This window comes from Lactuca saligna, chromosome 3 (assembly GCF_052625555.1).
Source record: "Lactuca saligna cultivar CGN05327 chromosome 3, ASM5262555v1, whole genome shotgun sequence".
Taxonomy (NCBI): domain Eukaryota; kingdom Viridiplantae; phylum Streptophyta; class Magnoliopsida; order Asterales; family Asteraceae; genus Lactuca; species Lactuca saligna.
In genome coordinates, this window is record NC_136419.1 from 22,183,768 (window position 1) to 22,209,285 (window position 25,518).

The window sequence follows — 25,518 nt, forward strand, 5'->3', positions numbered from 1 at the left end:
ATGTCCTAACACTTACGGGCTTAAAATTCACGCGAATCCGAGAACCGACATAAGGCAAAGAAGAAGATACAGTTGAATTACAATGGAGATTGACCATCATGTTGGAATTGGAATTGGAACTGGAATCATGAAGAACTGCTGAATTGACGAAATGGCTCGAAACCACAGCTATTATAGAGACCCACTGACCTTAACAAACCCTAGAAATTGAGATCAGATTAGGTAGATGTAGGGAGATTGAAGAAATAAAGAGGATTAGTTGAACATAATCTATTAATTTGATTGAACATGAAATGAAATGGTGTGGCATCTTTAACTAGGTATTTATCGTTAGGCCCCCATACGCCTGCTTTTCAAAAAATAGATGAATTCATCCTAAAGAACATGACTTTTGTGCTTTCCACATTAGTTTTGAAGACTGAAAATTTCCTGATTGTAGATCTTAAAGTAGATAAAGGTGTTGCGATGATCGATTATAGGTCATTGATGATCGTTGAGATGTTGGTTTTCCACTTTGATTTGAATTTGAGATTGTAGACATGATTGTCCAGATCTGGTGAGACTTCTATTGCTGTCGATCGAATGAAGATAAACTGCTTCGTTCAGATCTGCAATCGGTAGAGGATGTTGAGGTTTAGTTGACGACAACGATGAACTCCAACAAACTGATTATAGAGATGTAGAAGAATGATATATATATATATATATATATATATATATATATATATATATATATATATATATAGAGAGAGAGAGAGAGAGAGAGAGAGAGAGAGAGAGATTTGAATCTGATGAGGAATACAAAGATAAATAGTGTGTGTATGTGTGTTTGATATATTAACTAAACTAATTATTACTTGTTAGGAAAAGATATTTTTAATTCCCAATATGCCCCTTATCATTATTTATAAAATGTCTTTGATGCCATAAAACAAGTGATAATTACAATTATGTCATATGATCAATCTAAGTCATACAAAATTTTGATCTAACGTTCAACTTTTAGTTATCAGGTTTTCGGGAATTTATAAGTTTTCAAATGATTTTTCTTTTTTCTTTCTTTCTTTCTTTCTTTCTTTCTTTTTATATATATATATATATATATATATATATATATATATATATATATATATATATATATATATATATATATATATATATATAAAATTAAAAAAAAAAAAAATTGTTTGCAAACGCCAATAAAAACATAAATTCTTCCATCATGAAATTTGATATTTTTTTTCCAACTTTGAAGGACTAAACAATGAATAAGTCCCGCTGTAAGGATGAAAATTTCCAAAGGAAATAGTAGCAATAATGTAAAAATACATATTCTAACCATATTGTTATCCTCATTGTTGTGTTCAGACATTGTCATTTTGTTTTCGTGCGTTAAATTATCATTTGCGATTGTGCTCGTATTTTGATTTTGATTTTGATTTTGTTCGGATTGTTATTTTGAAAACTCAAAAGTTGGAATACAATTAGATGTTGATGATAGAATAATTGAAGTTTTTTCTAGACAACCGTAAAAAATACCGTTTAATTTTGTGATATTAATAAAGTAGCCGGTCATAATGATATTTAATAAATAATATAATAAAAATAGTTCAATAGTAGTAAAAAGTATAAAAAAGTTGTAATTTTCTCTAATAAGTGAATGTTTTTTTTTTACCACTTGTCACACTCTCATTTATTTTATCACATGTGATTTTATAGTTATTTTGAATTAATTTTTATTCCATATGTAATTTTATAATTTTCCTATTTTATTAAATTTTATATGGTATTTAAATTTAATAATAAATACATATCAATTTCATTAATTGATTTTCCTTATAATTTCAAAATTTTAAAATAAAATCTTATTAATTTGCTTTGATTATTTTATCTAAATGATTTGTTTAAATTTAAAAGAGAAAAAAAACATTTTAATTTTAGTAATTCAATATTTTTCTCATTTTTCTTATAAATTCAAATTTCTATAATGTTTATACATATTTAACTGTTTTAACCTGACACTTAATATTAAATATAAACGAGGAACAAAATTAAATTGTTAGATATGTAAGTGATTAAGCAGATATTTAATAGTTGTGTGTAGAAGTAGAGAAAGTGAGAAACCGTACAGTGTGGTGGGCTGGAAGAAAGAAAGAAAGCATTTAAGAGAGATCTTTGGTGCAAGATTTTTCAACTACATACACACACAAGACTCCGTTTTAGCTTACATCATCACAAAACCCACAGGAGTCACTGTTTACAAACAAACCCTACTCACTGCAACCAAACAGTAACCACTGTAAACGTATGGTCATCCATCTCACTTGCTTCCCTTCCCCCTTCCCTTTTTTACCTGTTTACTTGTTACCTTCCTTTCACACAAACAAAAGCAACATACTTTCTTTCCCAAATCCCATTCCCCCAAAAATGGTTAAAAAAGCAACACCTTTTCCTGTTTCATGGGGTTTTCATCAAATCCATCATCCATTCCATTGATTCATTCAACACAACGGACTCAAGATTTTTTTTTTTTTTGTGATGATTGCAGGATTACAGAGAGAAACATGCAGAGGGGAACTGGGCCCCTTTTCTTTCAGGTTAAAGCCTGCAGCAGAAATGAGTGGCACTGCACCATTTAAGGCAGGAGGGTGGGTTGGGTTACCTCTCTCTCTCTCTCTCTCTCTCTCTCTCTCTCTGGGATGTGGTATCCTTGAAATTTTTTGATGGGTCCATTTCTAGTTCCATTATTGTTTGATATCATGTAATTCTACCGCTGTGTGGCCTCTCCCCCTGTTCTTTTGGCTTTTTGGAACCAGACTTTATATGCTTTTAATGGGGTAGCTTACAAAATAAACCCACAAGCGACCTTCATTTTCATCACCGATTTGTCGTCTTTGTCTTTGCTTTTACAAATCCTGTGGGTATTCTTCTGTTTTGCGTGTTTGCTTCAACTCGTCGACTCAGAGGAAAGAGGAAAGGGAACAGTGGTAGTAGTAGTAGTGATCATCATCATGATTCTCTACTCAACTTTCTGGTTCTTGGGTTCTGTTTCTGGTTCTGGTAAATCATTGAATTTGTAATAAATATCACATCTTTTTCTTGTCCATGCAAAGCCATAATAAACCCACTCACCATTATTTAATTCTCCCTTTTTGCTCTTGTTTTTTTATTGGCTCAAAAGCTAAGATCCTAAGCAAACACCCACCGTAGGCCACATGTCTCTCTATTTATCACTGTTGACATCCCTTTTGGTATAGTACTCGATCCCAATTCCCATTTTTCTTTGCTTCCTTCCTTCCTTGCTTGCACACCAACTGCTCGATTAATGTCCTCTGAGAGAAGCTATATCTAGTACTCCTTGCTACTTACCACTTTGCAGGGGTCAAGTCTCAACAACGGAGAGATCCCATTCACATCCCCAAATCAAAAAAGTAAAAATTAAACCCCCTTCTGCCGGAGGGTAGGCTACTGTTTCTTCATCTTATCTTCAAAGGTTTGGTAATTTACTTCAATTATGTTTCTATCTTCCTAATTTTGACTTTTGGTCAACCCCCTTTTCACTTCCCCACTAGGACCTCCAGTAGAAAAAGGAATTGCTTTTAGCATTCCTTTTTGTATCAATAGTGTTGATTCTTGATAGTATAGATTATACCACTAATCCATGCAAAAAAAAAGAACTTGTGCTTTATGTAAAAATGGGTACCATTTCATTTGTCGTATTTAAGTTAAGGTACTACTATTACTATAGACATATACTTGAAGAAGAAGGGATACAAAAGACCTTTTGATGTGTACCCATATATATGATGAAGGATTTTTGATATCTGAGAAAATTTGACACATGATAAGATAATTGATATGGTAAGGGGAATGTTAAATAGTCTTGTCCACTGTTTTCCACAGGGATGTGATGTTGAGAGTTGAGCTTTGAGAAGTCACTTCTTGCCAGTCAGAAATCTTACATTCCAACTAGGAATGCGTCTTAATGTTTTATCTTTTGGGTGCACCATTTTTGTTTCTTCCTTTGTTGGACACTGTTTTAGAACAGGAAATCTGTAAATGGGTATGCTCCACGAGACAACGATGGAGTGATTCCGACTTGTGGAATCACGTTATAATCTCATCCTTATGATTCTTCTTGGTGTTGTAGGTAAAATCTGTTATGGAAAACAATGGATTCAATTGCAATATGCCAATGGGTATGGTAGGTGGGTGTGATAGCTTCATCGTCCCAGATGAAAGCTTTCAAAAAGCTTTCGTTTATCAAAACCACCATATGATGCCCGGATTTCCGATAAACGCTACAGAGATTTCAAATCCCACCGACAGTTTCCCTTCGATTGGTCATATGGATATTCCGATTTCAGCTACTGCTCTTGCAGCCCTTCTTGCCTCCAGACAAGGTCAACACGAAAGCTCAAGTTTACTTTCTTTCGGTCAACCTCTTGGAATCCCGAATTCCATGTCATACAATGGGTCGGAGAATTTTGTGTATGATGGGATGATTGGAATTGGTGATATGAATCGGAAATGGGAATACAACACTACTACAAATAGCGTGGGTTTAGATGGTAATGAGCTGTCATTGAGTCTTGCCACGTGTTCTGGCATCAGTAACCTTTCCTTACAAGGAAGACAGTTGGGAAGCTTAGAACAAGCCAGTTCCTGCAACAGTAGAAGTCTTTCTTTAGGGTTCGATTCTAATTCTATAACCGATAAACCGCTCCAAGTTTTGCAATGTTCATCTGGATCCAACGGTTATCTTCATACCATGCAACAAATCCTCACGGAAATCGCGACTTACTCACTCGGAAACCTTGACCAGGTCAGCTATAAACCGATGATTGCTCCCGATGAATTTTCAGATGGAAACAACAAATACGAATACGATGATCATAGATTTGTTCATGCTTTGAAAGGACGAAGTGTCGAAGCTAAAAAGAAGCATTTGCTCGCCTTACTAGAAATGGTACGTCTACGTCATTTAAAATCCAGATTAATTTGATTTTGACTTGTGAATTTGGTGAAATTTGTTTGTTGACAGGTGGATGAGCGGTATAACCAGTGTTTAGATGAGATACATACGGTGATATCGGCGTTTCATGCTGTAACAGAATTGAATCCGCAAGTTCATGCCTGTTTTGCTCTTCATACGATTACGTTTTTCTACAAAAGTTTAAGAGAGAGGATAAGTAATTATATACTTTCAATGGGGGCGGATTTTAGCACCATGGATCAAGGAGAAGATGAGCTGTCGTCTTTTGTACCCAAACAATGGGCTCTTCAGCAGCTAAGAAGAAAAGATCATCAGTTATGGAGGCCGCAAAGAGGGCTTCCGGAAAAATCTGTTTCTGTGTTACGTGCATGGATGTTTCAGAACTTCCTTCACCCGTAAGCTTTTCATTCATCATTCTCATTTCAATTTTCACGTTTGATGTTAAATTAGGGTTTAAGATTTATGGATTTGATTCTTGAATTCACAGGTATCCAAAGGATGCGGAGAAACAATTATTGGCTGTAAAAAGCGGATTGACGAGGAGCCAGGTACACATTAAGCCTCGTTTTTCATGTTAATTTACATCAGATGCCACTGACTAATGGAGATTAATGGATGGAACAGGTATCGAATTGGTTTATAAATGCGAGGGTGAGACTATGGAAGCCCATGATTGAGGAAATGTACTTAGAGATGAATAGGAGGAGGAGAAGTGATGAAGAAACAGCAAGTAATAACCACAGAAATCAGCAATATGAATATCATAGTTGAAGAAGAAAAGATGACTATTCATTTCTTCCTTGATTAATTCTATGTATCTTCTAATTATCATTAGCCATTTTCTGTACTTGAATCTAAGTGTACATCCACAAATAAAAATGGTATATATTATATATATTGTATCTATTACAAAAGTATCGAATGCATGTTCTACTATAGGATTTTACTACAACACATAAAACCCTAAATTACAATTCATAAAGAACACTGACCAGATGAATATGCATATACATGATGATGTCTAATTTGTTCTTGGAGTGCCACCCATGGTGATCAAGGATTTCTTTGAGAGGTTTATAATTGAATCAGCAATCACTCTGGCACTTGATTTCATATAACCACCTGAAATCTCACAAATTACAGCTCCTTAACTTCCTTTTCAACTTGTTAATAAAAAAAGAGAAAGTCATGGAAGTTGTGAGGACCTGATGTCAGCATTACAAGTGGGATGTTCTTATCATTAGCAAACCTGAATACCTTCTCATCTCTAATTGCTACCCCATTAGGACTTATCTGATCATGACAATGACAATGACAATGCATACCCTTAATTTAGCATAATTATTAAGACATTTTTAATGGGAAGATATAAATGTAGCATTACCCTGAGTCTTCCTAATGGATCTCCATCTAAAATATCAGTTCCAGCATTGTAAATAACAAGTTCAGGATCAAATGCATTTCCTGCAACCTAATATTTCAATCCAAGGATCAATGAATATTGTAGTCTTGTAACTCTAGATGCTTAAAAAAAACACTTAATTACCTCAAGTGCTTCATCCAGCTTCATCAAGTACTCATCTGTTGTGGTTCCACTCTGATGACAACATAATAAGAACGTGTAAATAAATCCCTGAAAGCACAAGAATTTATAGAACAAATAATCAACTTACAGGAACTTCAACTGGCTGATCAATGTATCTCCTGGCCTCATAATCCTAAATAAGAAATGAAGAAATGGAAATGATTATTTTTGAGTTCAAAATTGAAGTTTATGTATATGATTTAGAAGAAGACAGCTCACAAGCGGATAGATATATGGATTGTACATATCCAGAATGTAGACTCTTCCTACAAGTAACCAGTAGATACAATGAGTTGACTCAGTTGGTGATATGGAAAAACAAGAATAGGAAGCAATAGCATACTGTCATGTGAAAAATCCTTTTCATGGCCATTTCCTTGATGAGCATCCAGATCAATTATCATAACCCTGCATTTAGTTTCAAACTGAGAGAATTAGAAATATGGCAAGTGAGTTAAGGTTTTATGAAATCATTGGTAAATAAATAAATACCTTGAAATATTTAGACGGATAAAAGCATAGTGGATGCAAAGAGATATATCAGCATATGCACAAAATCCTCCTCCTCGATTAGCACAACAATGGTGGAATCCACCACCTACATTGATTGCACAACCTCTCTCTTTAGCAAGTTTAGCTGCTAGAATAGTTCCTCCCACCTAAATCCATTTCTTATCAGTAACATTTGTAGCATGTGAAATAAAATTAATATGAAAACTTTCAAATCCCACATTGTTACCTGTTTACGAAATGGATAAAGAACCTTCTTTTGAACAATGCAGTTAGGGAATACTGCAACAGGAGGAACCTAAACTCATACAAATGAAAAATAGAATCACAATCAGCTCCATTTCCCATATCATTTCACAATAAGATAGTATTATCCCACCTCTGTAATTATGGAGACATTAAGACTACTTTTGAGACTTTTCAAGTATGATTCTGAATGAACCTGCCACACACAATAATCTTTAAAAACTTCATTACAAAAGGGGGCTTTGTTTGAAGGAGAGTGATGTTCATGTTTCATTGACTAATGATAAGAACAATGAGCAAACATTATGTTCAAAAGGACATGACTAATACCACTAGAAGATCATCCTTGGTTGCTTCTAGAGGCTCAACTATATGGATTTTCTCCAAAACGCCATTTTCAATGAGGAACTGGCATATGCGACCCCATTTAGAAGAATCAAATGGATGCCTGCATTAATATTAGTTAGCTACAAATGAAGCTCAATGTCAGAAAACACTGATCTGCACACACCAAGGTATGGAACTACTGTGAGCATAATAAATAAGCAAATGTGGGCCCGTTTACACATACCAAGATATGGAGATACTACTACTTCCAAATCCATTTACAGACTGTTTTGAGATTATAAATTTTTTATTCCCAAGTTTTTCCCCAACCCACAAGATCCACATTGATGAGAAATAACTGATCTTTACCCAACATTGAACTAGCACTTCTTACTATTTGTCATAAAGTTCCATCTAAAGAGCCAAACATACCTATCAATTCAATCATGAAATTTGAAGTAATATATTTGAAATTCACAGTGAATTGTAGTTTGTTTTTAAATTTATAGTAGGAGGAAGTGTCATCTCTATCAATAGTAAGCCGCCATTTTTTTGGACGCTTAAAGCTTGATGATCAGAATCAGCAAGTTAATGTACACGCTATGGTATTGGTATGTATATACTTACAGTTTTTCAATTCCAAGAAAAGAAATATCATAAGAAGTCGAGTAGATTATTGGAGCCTGATAAACAAGAAAAAGAAAACAAATTAATATCATTCAAAAACTAACTAAGCGATCAAACGAAAACTTCGTATGATGAAAATTTCGTGCAGGAAGAAGAATACATTAAATTTCGAAGTTTAACTTAAAATAAACAAAAGAACACAATCACTCGACTACTTAAACTTCGGATTACAAACCTTCGACATAGGTACATCAAAGTAGAGCATGCTCGATAAAATTCGACTCCGACGAAGTTTATCGGCATTTTCAGTGGTTGTTGTGGCACAATCTAAAGACGAAGACGGACCGGAGGCTCCGTCAATTGAATCCATGATTAACGAGGGGATGAGATATCGGAAGTGATTGATGTCCGCCTGCAGTGGTGGAGTGGTAGGAGACGTAGCGCCAGCTGGAAGCCGGTAACGGTTGTGAGAGGCGGTGGTTTTGCGTGTGTTAGGAGAAAGGCGAAGGTACAATCCTTTAAGCACAAGGTGCATCCTAAACAAAACTTTACCGGGCACGAAGATCCCTTTGTCCGGCCCAACGAAACCGATCCAATTTATCAGCCTTTAAATGTTAATAGAAAATGGATAATATTAACGATAGCCGTTTCGGTTCGGATAGTAATAAATTTGTTAACCGTAACAATCGGTTGGATACCTGACATGTACTAATCAAAACCGAACCGTATGAAGACGAGTAACCACTATTTAGTTCACAGGTACCGCTAAATATAAAAAATTGAAACCATTAATCAAAAATACAAACTACCTGTAAGTCATCATAAAAGTCAGAAAAGTTAAGTTGTTGAAGTTCAAATTATACATTATAACTTATATAATAACTATAATAATAAAATTAATCATAGAACATTATGAAAGTTTTGTATTTGAGTGTAATTCAGAGGTGAGCATATTAATCAAAAAACCAAATCATAATCAAATTAACCAATATAACCGAATCATTATTAAAAGATATGGTGTGGTTTCTAATTTTGATTAACCGAATACATATGATTCGATTATGATTTTCATCTAAAACCGAACCACTATAAACTAAATTGAACCAATAATATTAATAAATGTTTTAATATAATATAATATTAAATATACAGTATGTTGTTATATTAGGAATTGAATATTTAAAGGGTAATTATTTGGAATTGGATATTATAAGTAATCTTCTATCAATATAATTATATATACACTATCATTCATTTTTTATAACAATGGACTTTATCTTTTTCAATTTTACATAAAATTATTTTTATATTTTATATCATCTTGGACCATTATGGTTAACTGATATTAATCATTAACCATAACCATTAACCAACTAAAATCGTTAACCAAAACCAATATTAACAGCTGCCCAATGGTTATCGAAATACATTAACCAACTATAGTGGTTATGGTTCGGTTTTAACCAATTACCGAAAACCGAACCATAACTGCCCCATACACACCTCTAGGTTGTATGTGGTATGCCGTATGGATCAATTAAAAAACAATGGTGATTGTTGATTTTTTTTTTTGAACGACTGCTTAGTGGTTAGATGTTAAATTCTACAAATCAGTTAATTCGTTTATGTCCGCGATTGAACTCGGGACCTACTGTCTATAAAGTTTCCACCTCTACTTAGTGGGCTAGTCACACGTTGACGCAAGTTGTTGATGACAGTGGAGCACTAGAAAGACTCTTATTATTTTCTTAAGTGTGTATATATATATATATATATATATATATATATATAGCGGTTAAGTTTGGGTATCTGCAGATATCGAAATATCCAAACCGAAACTGACCCGTAGATAGACGTAGGGGCGGACCTAGGGTTGTCCATGGTGGCACCGACAATCCTTAACTTTTCCGGCAACAGTGGAAAAATTTTCGAAAATTTTATTTTTTTAACTACCGTACAACCCCTACTGTGAAATCTTGCATCTGCCAATGATACACGGTTTTTTTGGTTTTTTTCGGTTTCGGATCGGCTCGTTTTTTTGGTTTTACGGTTTTTTTGCACACCCCTAGATAATATATAACGGCTTACCACTACGTCGTCACAAAAAAGCATTCCATTAGCAAATAAAGTTACATATTTACTAATCGGGGATGGTGCTAATAGGAGATGGTGTTCACTATGATGTGGCTATGCAATAAAAGTTATGCATAAGAACCTTCACACCAATACCCAATGACCTTAGACCAATTGGTATACTTGTCACAGATTATTCCTTGTTGAGTTGGCAGCGCCATGATTGTGCACACCACCCCTGGTGCCACGGTCGTGGTGTTTAGGACAAAGGGTCACAGCTAATGATCGAGATGCATGGTTCTAGCTTTCTTCTTCTCTCAGTTGTCTCTCTTTTTTTTTTTTTTCATTTTTTCTTTCCTTTTTCTCTCTTCCGTGATCATGACTATGTGGAGAGTATACCATTTAATCATCTATTTATCAATGGTGGTGCTTTGTGGCTGATGCGGAAGAAACTCACGCCCTTGGGCGTGGATTGTATACCCTTTGGCCTTTTGTGTAATAATAAACCATTACATTAGATAATTTCATCTTAATATTTCTTATACTAAAATAGTAAAATAATAGTAATAATAATAATGGCCCTAACTAAAAAATCCAAAATTACATAACTATATAAAATCAGTATTAGATAGGAAAAAAAGACTTTGATAAAAAAAATTTTGTAAATTTTCTTCTGTGAGTTTGATTGCACAACTCTTGTTTGATTGATTTTAAATAAACTAAGATTTTATTAAATTTGTAAAAATACCTTTGAAAATTTTATAAATTTCCATTAAATAATTTCGGTTTAAAATCCAACCAAACAACATAACGTTTTTTACGTTGATTTGGATACAAAACACCACCAGTTTGTTGGATGCCCTTTTAACTTTTTAATATATTTATTATAGTTTGATGACTTTTTAAACACTTTTGATAATCGACATCTTTCATTAGTTTCCTTCATATTATCGCAAAATATAGCGTGTAATTTACAACAAAGGATGATAACATGAAGAAACCCACACCCAAAGAAATGTATTTAAGTTACACAAACGCATAGAATATAACTATATAAGACAATCACAAAAGCCTCAAAATGCAAAACAGAAAGCCCATATAAATTATTAGCTAAATAAAAACACTTAAAAAACAACCATAAATCTTATTTGGGGAAAGTCCATCGATGCAAACTGTTAGTTTACTTTATCAAATAACAAAAATGGGGGAAGTCCATCACGCTCCATATTTTGGGGCCTTCCACAGTTTAAAAGCAACTTCATGAACAAATCTATCAGCCGGTATTGTCAAGTTTCCACCATTCTGCATCAACATTTAAAACATCATTACCAACAATATAATAAATTATATGGAATTTATAAAGTAAAATATTCAATTTAAGTTGTCTACCTCTTTAAAGTCTTGAAAAGTGAAGGTTTTCACCAAATCCTTCCTAGTAACACCCTCTTGCCATTGAGCCATCAACATCGGGCAATACTCTCTGTTGAAAAAACAATTTGAAGTTGATACAGTTTCATTGACATCAGTCTCAGTCTCAGTACAATACACATCAAACACAGTACAACTTAATATATATTTTTGTTACGATATTTGTGTGTTTACCTTACGTTAGTCCTCGGATTGCTACCTTTCATTGTGTAACTTTGATGAGGGATCAATGAAGCTAAATCCGACTTCATGGTTCCATTTTTGTTTATAATGGTGAAATTATACTCATCATCTTTTTCAGTATCTCCATAGCTTAACACAACAGACAAGTGAAGCCTAGAGGCAATTTTAGATTTAGGTTTTGCTTTGGATATTATCTCACCAATCAAAGAGTTGATATACTCGGTGTATTTTTTATTTGATTGTTCTTCATGACCACCTCCAACATGTACAAAAACTAAATCAAACTTATTTGTATCCAAAACTTTCTCATCTTCAAATCCAAGCAGCTTCAACAATTCCATAGCAACAAGATTGACTGAGGAATCAGAAAGGGAACAACTTTTGCTAATTAATTCATCTGATTGCAAAATTGAAAGCCCAAGTTTGTCTCCACATGCTTTCAATGTTGTATTTTCGGTAATTAAAGCTGCTCTAACTCCCATAAACCTAAATTCATCAAAACCCATTGTTTATATTTATTATTTAATTAATAATCATATTCATAGCAATCGAATTCTTGAAATATTTCATTATTGAGTTCATATAATATTACCTCTCTGATATAAGTGGGGTTATGCACTTGTCTTGAGATTCTACACTCTGGAAAGATGATAAACATTGATTGAAGTCAGTCTTTGATTATCATCTGCTAAAATCGTATTTTGATCAGAGAAAATGTTACCAAAGTGGAGTGATCTTCATATGCATCCACTAGATTCAGAAATTCTCCAATGGTTCGGCCATCCACATTTTCTGCAAATGCATGTCCAGGTAAATAGAAACAGGAAGGGGAAAGGGAAAGGGAAAAGAAGATAAATATATAAGAAATGCTACCATCATACTGAAATACAACCCACAATTTTCCACTATTTGATCGAAAAACACGTTTCCCTTACAAAACCCTAGAGCTCTGATAGCAATTGCAAATTGCAATCAAAGGTTGAAGATCCCCCAAAAATGTTACATGATTCCAACACCTAAATCTATGCAAACTAAAGGAAGCATAATAAGATAGCGGAAGGCGTTATGATAGATGACCTGATGGAGGAAAGTGAGGGAGTGATAAGAAGCCACATAACGATTGAGCTGCTAATGAGTGGAGATGGATATGAGAAGGGTTGACGAATCGAGCCAATCCGTCACCGTATAACACCAATCCTCTGCTGGGTTTGTCAGCCATTTGCTATACCAGTAGTGATATTGAGTTCTGAAGGTGAAAAGGGGTTGCGTTGGTTCTCAGATGTGGATTCAAAAAGCAGGGATTGTGTATCTGCTTATTTTAGAAACGGAATCAATTCGTCCACTAAAGATAAAGATGTAGCTATTCCCTGAAGATCATCAAGCACAATCAGAATCGAAGAGGCCAAATTTCTACCAAGTTGGGCTATAGATTCGTCCTTGGAGAAATTATAAGGGTTTATGGGGGTGTTCGTATTTTCGGTATCTTCACATCTTGGCAGCTATTTTTTTTTTTTTTTTTTTTTTTTTTTTTTTTTTTTTTTTTTTTTTAGTAACAAACTTTTTGGGAGTGTTCACATATGATCATTATGACCTGCTATAACAGGTTAAATCCTAAATGTAAACCCTTTCAACAAGTTTATTACCTAGATGTGTACAAAAAAAAAATAGTTACCTAAATATGAACGAAAAGTTAAAATTAAATTACATGAATGGTCCCTATAGTTTAGGGGAATTTGTGGTTTTGGTCTCTAAGTTATTTTTTTAAAGTTAAATGGTTCTTACTGTTTATTTTTGTTGCGCGTTTGGTCCCCATCTTACCTAAAAATACTATTTTGCCCTTATTAATTTATTTTTTTTAATTAATTTTCTTATATATGTTTATTTTTTACATATTTATAAAAATTAATATACCACACATATTTGTATCTCCTCGGATGATCCCTACTATTTATTTTTTAATTAATTTAATATTTTAACTCAGATGGTCCATACTATTTAATTTTGTTACGAACTTGGTCTCTATCTTACCTAAAAAGACTATTGTGCCCTTATTATTTTTTTTAATTAATTTTCTTGTTTATGTACTTATGTTTTATATGTTTAAGAAAAATTAGTAGATCTCACATATCTGTATCTCCTCACCATCCCATCTTTCATCATTCTCAACTTCTATTTATTTTTCATCTTTAGTGATATCGACGTCTTCATCGTCACTTCTTTTTTCGGTCCTTCAACTCCGTCGAAATAACACCACAACCCACTAAATATGAAGAGACAGTATGTTATGGTGTTGGTTCGCCAGAGTTGAAGTACCAAAAGAAAAGGACGGTGAAAACGTTGATGTTACTAAAGATGGAAAAGAAATAGAAGATGAGGAGGATCAGAGATGAGATGGTGAATGGTAAGACTCAAATTAAATTTCTCAAATATGATTTCAGGTTTACGGTGATAAGATACATATATGTGGGGTATATTAATTTTTTTATAAAAAATAAATACATAAATAAGAAAATTAATTTAAAAATTAATAAGGGAAAAATAGTATTTTTAGATAAGACAGAGACCAAACGCGTAACAAAAATAAATAGTAACGATCATCCGAGTTAAAAAAAATTAATTAAAAATAAAAAGTAGAGATAATCCGAGGAGATACAAATATGTGTGGTCTATTAATTTTTTTAAATATGTATAAAATAAATACATAGATAAGAAAATTAATTAAAAAATTAATTAATAAGGGCACAATAGTAATTTAGGTAAGATGTGGATCAAACACGCAACAAAAATAAATAGTAGGGACCATTTAAGTTAAAAAAATAAATTAGGGATCAAAACCACAAATTCCCCCAAACCACAGGGGTCATTCATGTAATTTAATTTTTAATTTTCATTTTGTTCATATTTAGGTAACTATTTTTTTTTACACATCTAGGTAACAAACTTGTTGAAAGCGTTCACATCTAGGATTTAACCTGCTATAGCAGGTCATAATGGTCATATGTGAACACTTCCAAAAAGTTTGTTACCTATATATGTACAAAAAAAAGATAGTTACCCAGATGTGAACATACTAAAAAGTTAATTACCTTCATAAGTCATATTCCCCATATATATACAACATGATGTTCGGTTGTGTTTCTTTCTCAAGTAATAAACATGTAAAATTTTAAGAGTAGTAAGGAAAAAAAACATAGAAACATTGTAAACAAGAATTTGCAACGAAAAAAAAACACAGAAACATTGTAAACAAGAATTTGCAAAAAAAAAAAAAAAACACACACACTAATATGTAAGTGGAGCTTGAGAAAAAAAAGGTTTTCAAAAATTGTAAATAAAATAGATAAAAAAAAAAAAGCTGTAGAAAATTTTAAAAATTTATAAAAATGATAAATTTGTAAGGAAAATTACTTTTCTAAACATTTAAAAACAACGTTGTGAAAAAAGTTCAATTTTGTGAAAAAACAAATCATAACAAAATTAAAACTTGTACTTGGAAAGAAAAATAAAAAATTGATAACATGGTTTATCTATTATCAACATTATGGTAGTTCAAGGAAACCAATTCAAAACAAACTTTCATGTTACCACTTATTGGAAAAAATGTGTAAAATGACGCTTCGAAGACATAAATAGTTTGTCTCCCAAAACTAATAGTAAACAGTTTCGAAAATAACCATTATGTCTAAAATTAGGTGTTTTAGACTAGTTTTAAAAATATTTATCAAATAGTTATAGGTTTATAATTTTATATTATTTTCTTAAATTTCCAGCTTTTATTCTATTTCTTATGTTCTTTAATTTAATTTTTTTTATTCATATCTATCAAATTTATTTACAAATATTTTTTCTTTTATAATATCTTATAGTAATTCGGTAATTTGTTGTCTGTGCATATGATATATTAATATATTAAGAAATCAACAAACAAAAATGTATAAGAAACGTTATTATATAAAAAATTCGACTTCAAAGATGAGAATGACAATTATATAAACTAACATGTTAAAAGTAAAGAAATTTTATCTTATCAATAGATAATCCTTAGTCCTCCATTATACTTTTATTATGTTTAATTTTATGATTTCAAATACAAAATGATATCAATTATGAGAATATTATAGCATACAACTGAAAATGTATATTGTATTTAACAGTAACATTTTTGTGATGATAATCCGTTTCGTTCGTAAATATGATAAAACATATATTCATAAAATGTAATCTCCCTTTATATTATGTAATTTAATTTGTATTTTATTTATTAATTAATTTAAACCGTTCATCATTCTATTATTCAAGAAATGAATTAGAAAAACTCTAATTATTTATCCGTTAATAAGATAATAAAATATATATTATTAATTTAAGCAGTAAAAAACCAATTACTATGCTTCAGAATTCGAATAATAATTAACGAAAATACAAACATGTGTTAGGACTTTGGATACTATTAACATGCTTTAAACTTCATTTGGAAAAAAATAAAAATCTTCTTTTTCATGATATTTATCATTGTTTAGTTGTTTAAGTGAAGTTTTTGACTAAACAAGCATTATTATTTTTTTCAAAAAAATTTGTTTTTTTAAACAAATTTGATAAACATTAATAACATAAAGTTTCTTTTTAAAAAAAAAAAAAAAAAAACTATAAATTTTGAAACTACACCTATTTGATAAATAATTCTGAAACTACACACTTATCAAGGTAGAAACTCAAACTTTCATGGTACCACTTATTGGAAAAAATATGTAAAATGATGCTTCGAAGACATAAATAGTTGAGTAAATTACACGAATGGTCCCTATGGTTTAGAGTAATTTGCACGTTTGGTCCATAATTTATTTTTTTAACTCGGAAGGTTCCTACTGTTTGTTTTTGTTACGCGTTTGGTCCCTATCTTACCCAAAAAGACTATTAAGCCCTTGATTTTTTTAATTTATTTAAATAAACACCCCTAATCCCACCCTCTCACCTTATCTCACCTACCTCATTATTTTTTTCTCTTTAAATAATAGTTTTTTAGATAAGATATGGACCAAACATGTAACAAAAATAAACAGTAGGGATCAAACACGTAACAAAAACAAACCATAGGAACCTTCCGAGTTAAAAAAATAAGTTAGAGATCAAGTGCGTAAATTACCCCAAAACATAGGGACCATTCGTGTAATTTACTCTAAATAGTTTGTCTTCCAAAACTAATAGTAAACAGTTTCGAAAATAACCATTATGTCAAAAATTAGGTGTTTTAGACTAACTCTATGTCTCATCAACGTATATTTAGTTATTTATCTAACAAAATGTACATTTTGGATTGTGAACTATGGATTTAGGACATGTAGAGTACAAGTTTCGGATTATAGACAACTTTTTTTGCAATTAAAATCATTGAGGACAACAAAACTCCAACACTTATTCAAAAGAATAATGGTGATGTATTCTTTGCTCAAATGGCTTAAACTCCCAAATTTGTGAAATGAAGAGCAAGATTGTGGGGTATTTTTATCAGTACGATGAAATACCTAGTGTAAAGAGAATTTTATTGAAACGCATAATTAGTTGGCTAAGATGACCGAAAGGAACATCTTATATTTCCCACAGGTGCAAAAATCAATTAAAACAAAAGATAGTACTTTAGTTGATTTGGCATGATTTTTTTGTGTAGTTTACATGGGTTTTAGTCTTTTTATTATTTTGATGTTCTTTAATACGAATCATATAAGGGCATTGCCTGAATTAATATAATGTCATTGTAATATGGTGTAACGTCCTTGTATCGTTTTGCATTGCTTTAGAACGGATACTGAAAACTAAATAAAATTACATATTAATTCAACGAATGACCTGCGAAACTTCCAGCAAAATCGGCCTCAAAGTGATCATCAAACTTGTCAATGTAACTTTCAATTAAGTTCATGGTATTGTTGTTCAATAAAAGCCGTTCATATACCATTGGAGTTGGAACATGTGTCTTCGATTTTTTCCGTTGAGTTGATGAACTCTTCTGTATCTTTATACATTGTAACCTAGAGGCATTGTCATAAGACAAACCACTAGTAGTCGATAATCATTGTTCATGTTTAAATTGAGAAATAAAACCAAACACAATATTATCAACAAGACTATATTTTTGTGACCTTCACCCGTACCACTTCAATTAGTTGTTCAGTCAAAATCGTTGAGAGAATCTAAAATGTTATTCCTGTATATGATGGGTACGTTCCCGTATATGATGGGTACCACATTTTGGATTCTCTTTAAATATGATGGACTAGGTATATGATTTTGAATTCTCTTTAAATAGGATGGACCACATAAACGCATAGAACGCATTGGTTATCAAGTCCACAATGTTCGCTTTCATATAAGGGGTCATTTTGTTGAATAACAATTATTTTTTTTTGTTATTTTCTATAATCCTACAAAAACATATGGTGTTTTGGGAATATCTCATTTTTAACTCGTTCCAGCAGCATCTATTCAATTTAATATATTAAAAATGGCAATTGACATATATCATTTCAATTATCGTGTCAAAGTGTGTCGATCAATCTATGGACAAAATGTAATATTATAATTTTATACCTTCAGTTTACGTTGTAGTGTTAGAAAAGACCCTAGATTTTTTTAATTTATATCTTAAACCTTGAAACTTTATTAATTTTGAAAACTAACAAATATAAACATATTATTTAATCATAAAAGTTGTATAATTAAAATGATCTCATGAGTACATTTACAAAAAGAGTAATAATGAATATTATTGAGGGTAAATGACACAAAAAACACTTTTTTTACACATAAATTCGATTTTAACACAGTGTTTTTTTTTTTTGTCAATTTGTACATTGTGTTTTCCAATTTGTTACAATTCTGACCACTTGACTGATTAATCAGGTTACATGATGACGTGTCAGTTTTGATGACGTGACATGCTAACATGATATGCTGACGTGTCAAAATTGATTTTTTTTTCAACAAAAAACACTAAGTTCACTTTTTTATGATTTTGACACTAAGTTTAATTTTTTATTTTAATTTTGACACTACGTTTTTTTTGTTCCAATCGAAAATCATTTTTGTTTAATTTTATCTATTTTCTATTTGAAACCGTATAAATATATTTTTTTATTACATTTTAAACCGTATAAACTTATTTTTTTCGTTTAAAAACCACATTTTTATTTAAATATAACGTGTTTTTTTTCTTACATTCAAAACGTTAGTTATATCATGAAACTCAAACTAACCACAAACTTCTAATAAGATGTAAAAATTTGATGGGTTGCAAACTTGATATCCGAGTTTTGTTCGACTACACGCCTCCAAACCTTCAAACACATTTTAAAGTTGCATATTTAATATAAAATACAATTTTTATATAACTAATACATATTTATACATAAAAATATGGTTTGAGTGTAAAAAAAATTGTATTTATACAAAACTATGGTTTTTAAATGAAAAAAAAAATATTTATACGGTTTAAATGTATTAAAAAAATATTTATACGGTTTCAAATAGAAAATTGTCAACATTGAACAAAATTGGAAAATATGATGTTCGATTTGGAACAAAAAAATATAGTGTCAAAATTGAAAAGAAAAAATTAAACTTAGTGTCAAAATAAAAAAAAAAATGAAAACTTAGTGTTTTTTGTGAGAAAAAAAAATTCAATTTTGATACGTCAGCATATCATGTCAGCATGTCACGTCATCATGTCACGTCGGCATGTAACCTGATTAACCAGTCAAGTGCTCAGAATTGTAACAAATTAGCAAACATAGTGTCAAAATTGACTAAAAAAACACGGTGTCAAAATCGAATTTTTGTGTAAAAAAAGTGTTTTTTGGTGTCATTTACCCTCAATAATATTCCTTATTACTCTTTTTGTAAATTTGTCTCAGGCCATGACCTTCCGGTCCATGTGTCTCAGGGGACTTCCTTCCAAACCCGGTAAACCTTCCGATCCTACCCGTGTCGACCTTCCGACCCATGACTCCCTGACCTTCCGGTCTACCTCATAACGCCTTCCGGCCCATATCAAGCATAGCATTCATAACACATACAAAACAGATAACTAATCACATACAATGCATATATCATATAGCATACCAGACCTTCCGGTCACACATAGGTACCTTTCCAGGTACAGTATAGTGAGAAGACTCACCTCAGATGTTCCGGTAAATCACTGACTCGGTAGAATACGATCTAACCTCCGCCTAAACACATAAAGTAATATTCTCATAAATATAACTCTCAGAACTAGACTCTACTTTCTCTAAGCTCCCTCAGAAGGGTGAAAGACCATTTTACCCCTCCTTTGACTCAAAGGTCCTCGTTGTTGACCAAACCCTAAAAGTCAACCAAAGTCAACGGTCAAACTTTGACCCGACTCGGCGAGTGTACTTGGGCAACTCGGCAAGTCCACCTGTGTCCACTTAACTCTTTAGTCCCATTTAACACGTCGAGTCTCTCCCTTTACTCGACGAGTCCCCAGGTAAGAATCGCGGGGCTACCCCGACTCAACTCGCCGAGTCTCAAGAACAACTCGGTGAGTACATGCCATGCACAAACTCTTTTGACCTCCTGAGGTCAGATCTGTTCCTCAAATCCATAGATTTGTCCTTCCCAAGCAATATAATCACGTAAAGTCCAGACTTTCACACTCATATATCATCTAAATGGTAACACTTGGAGATTTTAGCCCAAAAATGGCATCCTAAGCTCATTACTCTCAAGATAACTCATAAAGCTCCAAGGGTTAAGGTCTCTGGACCTCTTTGAGTCCAGATCCAAAGCATGAACTCGATAAGGGATCAATTGCTCCACATAAACATCCTCAAAAGAGGTTAGAACACCCTAACTCTAAGTTTCAATACCAAAACTGAAGAAGGTCCGAATAAATACCTCAAGTTGAAGTCTGTGGACTCTGAAACCACTTGAATCACACCTCCTTCAGTCTCCTCTTGCTCTTGATCACCTTCTACTTGCTAAACCAAAGATAGAAAGATCAATTATGGCTTCTCATTCCTTCCACACGATCTAGCTCACTAAGGGTGCTCTCAAGGGACTGGTAGCCGAAATGGAAGGCTAAGAGTGCCCTTAAATAGGCTCCAACCCCGGAGGATTAGGGTTTCATTAAACAGTGTGGACTCGCCGAGTCCAACGCGAACCCGTATGATCAACCGCGACCCTACTCGGCGAGTATAAGCATCAACTCGCCGAGTTTCTTCACAAATTTCAAAAAAATAAAATATCATAATAATATACCTGGGATTCCGGATGTTACAATTCTCCCCCACTAGAATCAGACTTCGCCCTCAAAGTCTCATTCTACAAACAACTAAGGATGCTGCTCACGCATCTCGCGTTCCGCCTCCCAAGTCAACTCTGACCCCTTCCTATGCTGCCACTGCACCTACACTAGAGACACTTCCTTGTTCCTCAAAACCTTGACCTTCCGATCCCTAATTGTCATCGGTCTCTCAACATAGTTCAGGCCTACATCCACCTGTATATCCTCTAATGGTACCACTGCTGACTCGTCGGTTATACACTTTCTCAACTGTGACACGTGAAAAGTGTCGTGAATCTGACCCAACTCCGTAGGTAGCTCCAAACGGTAGGCTACCATGCCTACCCTCGTGATTACCCTGAAAGGTCCAATATATCGAGGCCCCAACTTGCCCCTCTTCCTGAATCGGATCACTCCTTTCCAAGGAGAGACCTTCAAGAGTACGAAGTCACCGACTTGAAACTCGAGCTCGAACCGACGCCTGTCCGTATAATTCTTCTGACGACTCTGAGCGGTCAACAACCTCTGCCTAACCTGTTGTATCTGCTCAATCGTCTGAAGCACGATCTCCGTGCTACCCATTACACGTTGTCCCACCTCTCCCCATCAAATGGGGGTTCGACACCTCCTCCGATACAACAACTCAAATGGTGGCATACCAATGCTCGAATGATAGTTGTTGTTGTACGAAAACTCTGCCAAGGGCAAATATGTGTCCCAACTCCCGCCAAAATCCAAAACACATGCTCGGAGCATATCCTCGAGTGTCTGAATTGTCCGCTCACTCTGCCCGTCAGTCTGTGGGTGATATGCGGTACTAAAATGCAACCGCGTACCCAACTCCTCATGAAATTTCTTCCAGAACCTGAAAGTGAAACGCATTCAGTCCCTCTTATACTTGAAAAGACTAAAACACCCTCACATTGGATGCACTAATAGTGGTATTTTAACGGAGTTAGTAAAAAGGATCATCCTTGCAAGTTTTGCAAACCACAAGGACCATTTGCATCAAAAAAAATTATAGGAGCTAAGTTTGTGACTTTTAGTAAACTACAGGGACCATTTTTGTAATTTTGTCTTAAATAGACCACCGAATAAAATCCTACAATACGAAATATTAGCCCATGATAGTTGAAAAAATATATTAAAACACTAAACTTAGAGTTAAATAAAACAATGTTTATAGGCGCTTTGACAACCTCCCCCTTCCTCTCTTTTTTTTTTTTTTTCTCTCTCTTTTTATATATATATATATATATATATATATTGATAGACTAGTCGAAAATATAAATATTAGTTATTAGTTGAAAGGTGATAAACTAATTGATAACAGAAAAAAATATATATATAATAATATAAAGTGATATTTTAAATATAGTATAAACTAATATACAATGACATTTTAAATATAGTTTTGTATTAGTACAAAACATTTAAGTCATACATTTCATTCAATAAGATAAAATAAATACAAAATAATAGTTTTGTATTATTTATATTAAAATGATATTGTTTATATATATATATATATATATATATATATATATATATATATATATATGTTCAGGTTTATTTGAGACCATTCTAATTTTGTGAGACCGTGAGACCAAATCTAAAAATAATTTTAAAATGCAAAATAAATAGAAAAATCCAAAAATTCTTTTTTTAAATATTATTTTCGGAACTTGAATTAACTAAAAAAAATATAAAAATAAAATAAAAAAAATCCGTTTTTTTTTTTTGAAAAATACGTGAAATATTCTAAATAGAATATTACACTGACATATTCTAAAAAATAATTTTAAAATGAAAAATAAATGGAAAAATCTAAAAATTCTTTTTTTAAATATTATTTTCGGAACTTGAATTAACTACAAAAAATAATAAAAAAATAAAAAAAATTCTATTTTTTTTGAAAAATACGTGAAATATTCTAAATATAATATTACACTGTACATATTCTAAAAATAATTTTAAAATGCAAAATAAATGAAAAAATCAAAAAATTCTTTTTTTAAATATTATTTTCAGAACATGAATTAACTAAAAAAAATAAAAAAAAATAAAAAAATGCGTCTCACGGTCTCACAAAATATAGATGGTCTCAAATGAACCTAACCCTATATATATATATATATATATATATATATATATATATATATATATATATATATATATATATATATATATAAAAGATTTATCTATTTCATATTTAATATGTCGATACAGGCCATACTAATATAAATTGTCAAAAATTAAAATAATAATATTTCATAAACATTTTAAAATGAACATTTATTGTATTTTTTTAAAGAAAAACAAAGAGGAAGTTAATTTTCTCTAATAAACCGAACAATTTAAGTCTTTTGTATTTAAGTTCTAGAGGTTCTGGAAATAGTCGCTGGAGACGTATTTAATATTAATTTTGTTTTATTTGTTTTTGTAAATTTTTACTGTCAAAATATTATTAAATGATAGTCTATAACAACATTTAACCATTAATGAAAACATAAAATATTGGCTAATTACAAAAGTACTTGTACAAAAAAGATACTTTTGAAAGAATTTTTTTTTAAAGAGACTTCATAAACCCGATGAATTGAAAGGTTAGACTGAATAGTTTTTTAAAATATCAGTTTATAAGTTTATTTTTTTTACTAACTAAAGATAACAATCTAAAAAAAACTCAAAAAATAATATAGTTTTCATAGCCTAAGTAGCAATATATCAGGGAACCAAAGTTCTAAAAAAAAAATAAAGTTACGGCTTTTCTTCTTATTTAAGAATCCACTTCCCACCATCTTCGAAACCTTCATGTATGTTTGTGTCGGCAAAAGTCTTTGTTTTCTATCTCAGATTTTCAACGAGTCTTTTTCAATTTAATACTCATAATAATGGAACTCAATTATCAACTCTTCTGCTTGCCATTATCTTTAGACCCTTTGATAAAAGACAGTCAAATCTCATCTTTTAAACTAAATAGTAATTACACTTCAATCCCGATCCCTCATACAAGACAAACCTTATGACCCTCAATTTTAATTAGAAGAGTTGTTGCTCGTGTGTATATATATATATATATATATATATATATATATATATATATATATATATATATATATATATATATATATATATATATATATATATATATATATATATATTTTAAAGAACCTCAAAGTATAAAAACTTGACTTCTCTCATAGTCATAATTTTTGATATCATGATACAAATATTGGCAAGATTCAAAATAGTATTTGCCAAAAATTGCTTAACATATAATGTCGAAAATAAAAGAGTAAATTACACGAATGGTCCCTATGGTTTATGGTAATTTGCGTGTTTGGTCCTTAACTTATTTTTTTAACTCGGAAGGTCCCTATTGTTTGTTTTTGTTACGCGCTTGGTCCCGTCATACCTAAAAAGACTATTTTGCCCTTGATTTTTTTTAATTTATTTAAATAAACACACCTCCAACCCCACCCCTCACATTATATCACCTACCCTAACATTTTTTCATATTTAAATAATAGTATTTTTAGCTAAGATAGGGACTAAACACGTAACAAAAACAAATAGTAGGGACCAAACGCATAACAAAAACAAACAACAGGGACCTTCCGAGTTAAAATAATAAGTTAGGGACCAATCATGCAAATTACCCCAAACCATAGGGATCATTCGTGTAATTTACTCAAAATAAAATTAAAAACATAATTTATATAAATGTTGCAGTTGAATTCACCGAGTCCCTTATGGGGCTATCAACGTTAAGTTTGATTTAATTTTAATAAATAGAAAAAGAATTTAATTAATCAATTGATTTGATCTATTATTATATATGGTGATCAACAAACCCAAAAAATTAAATTATGACCTAGTTTTCGTTCATGGATCAATATATTCTCAAAACTTAGTTCATAGTTCCGAACCTGTTTTTCATCACTCAAATTCGAAATGATTTTATTTATTATAGGTTTCTATATTAAAACGAAATTAAATATGCATAAACCAAACTTGTAAAATCAAAAATAACAATAATGTAACCTTTAAAGTGCGATTCTCAGCCTCTTTAAATAAATAAGTACGGGTTTCTTTATTGCACACCATGTGTTTTCTATTATTTTATTATTTATTATTTTAAAGTTTGGGCATGCAAATAAATGCATTCAGGTGAATATGTCGGCTATTGTTGGCTTGAAATGTCGTAAAACAATATAAAACTTAGTTTCCACAGGTCAA

The 25,518-nt window shown here is 31.8% G+C and overlaps 3 protein-coding genes across 5 annotated transcripts; 1 reads left to right on the forward strand and 2 right to left on the reverse strand.

Moving 5' to 3' along the window:
- Positions 1-2,669: 2,669 nt before the first annotated feature.
- Positions 2,670-5,913, forward strand: ATH1 (homeobox protein ATH1). Of its 3 annotated transcripts, none has more exons than XM_078983242.1 (5): positions 2,670-3,498; positions 4,151-4,969; positions 5,045-5,391; positions 5,484-5,544; positions 5,621-5,913. In XM_078983242.1, exons 2-5 carry the CDS (start codon positions 4,163-4,165, stop codon positions 5,765-5,767), a joined length of 1,362 nt encoding a protein of 453 aa, XP_078839368.1. In that variant the 5' UTR covers positions 2,670-3,498; positions 4,151-4,162; the 3' UTR covers positions 5,768-5,913. The 3 variants fall into 3 exon arrangements, with proteins under 3 accessions (XP_078839368.1, XP_078839367.1, XP_078839369.1); XM_078983241.1 differs by having other exon boundaries at positions 2,670-3,493; XM_078983243.1 differs by having other exon boundaries at positions 2,670-3,460.
- Positions 5,858-8,857, reverse strand: HDA2 (histone deacetylase 2). Its single transcript, XM_078983244.1, has 13 exons — positions 8,527-8,857; positions 8,292-8,347; positions 7,668-7,785; positions 7,471-7,533; positions 7,321-7,389; positions 7,074-7,240; positions 6,925-6,989; positions 6,801-6,847; positions 6,670-6,714; positions 6,543-6,593; positions 6,381-6,467; positions 6,202-6,289; positions 5,858-6,118 (listed from the first exon to the last, which is right to left on the reverse strand). The coding sequence occupies exons 1-13, from the start codon at positions 8,824-8,826 to the stop codon at positions 6,018-6,020; spliced, it is 1,257 nt and encodes a 418-aa protein (XP_078839370.1). The 5' UTR covers positions 8,827-8,857; the 3' UTR covers positions 5,858-6,017.
- A 2,586-nt stretch (positions 8,858-11,443) lies between these two features.
- On the reverse strand, positions 11,444-13,336 carry LOC145034738 (rhomboid family protein). The gene is made up of 6 exons (XM_078983245.1): positions 13,053-13,336; positions 12,697-12,767; positions 12,568-12,614; positions 11,967-12,461; positions 11,754-11,844; positions 11,444-11,666 (listed from the first exon to the last, which is right to left on the reverse strand). Exons 1-6 carry the CDS (start codon positions 13,192-13,194, stop codon positions 11,580-11,582), a joined length of 933 nt encoding a protein of 310 aa, XP_078839371.1. The 5' UTR covers positions 13,195-13,336; the 3' UTR covers positions 11,444-11,579.
- Between the last annotated feature and the right edge of the window lie 12,182 nt (positions 13,337-25,518).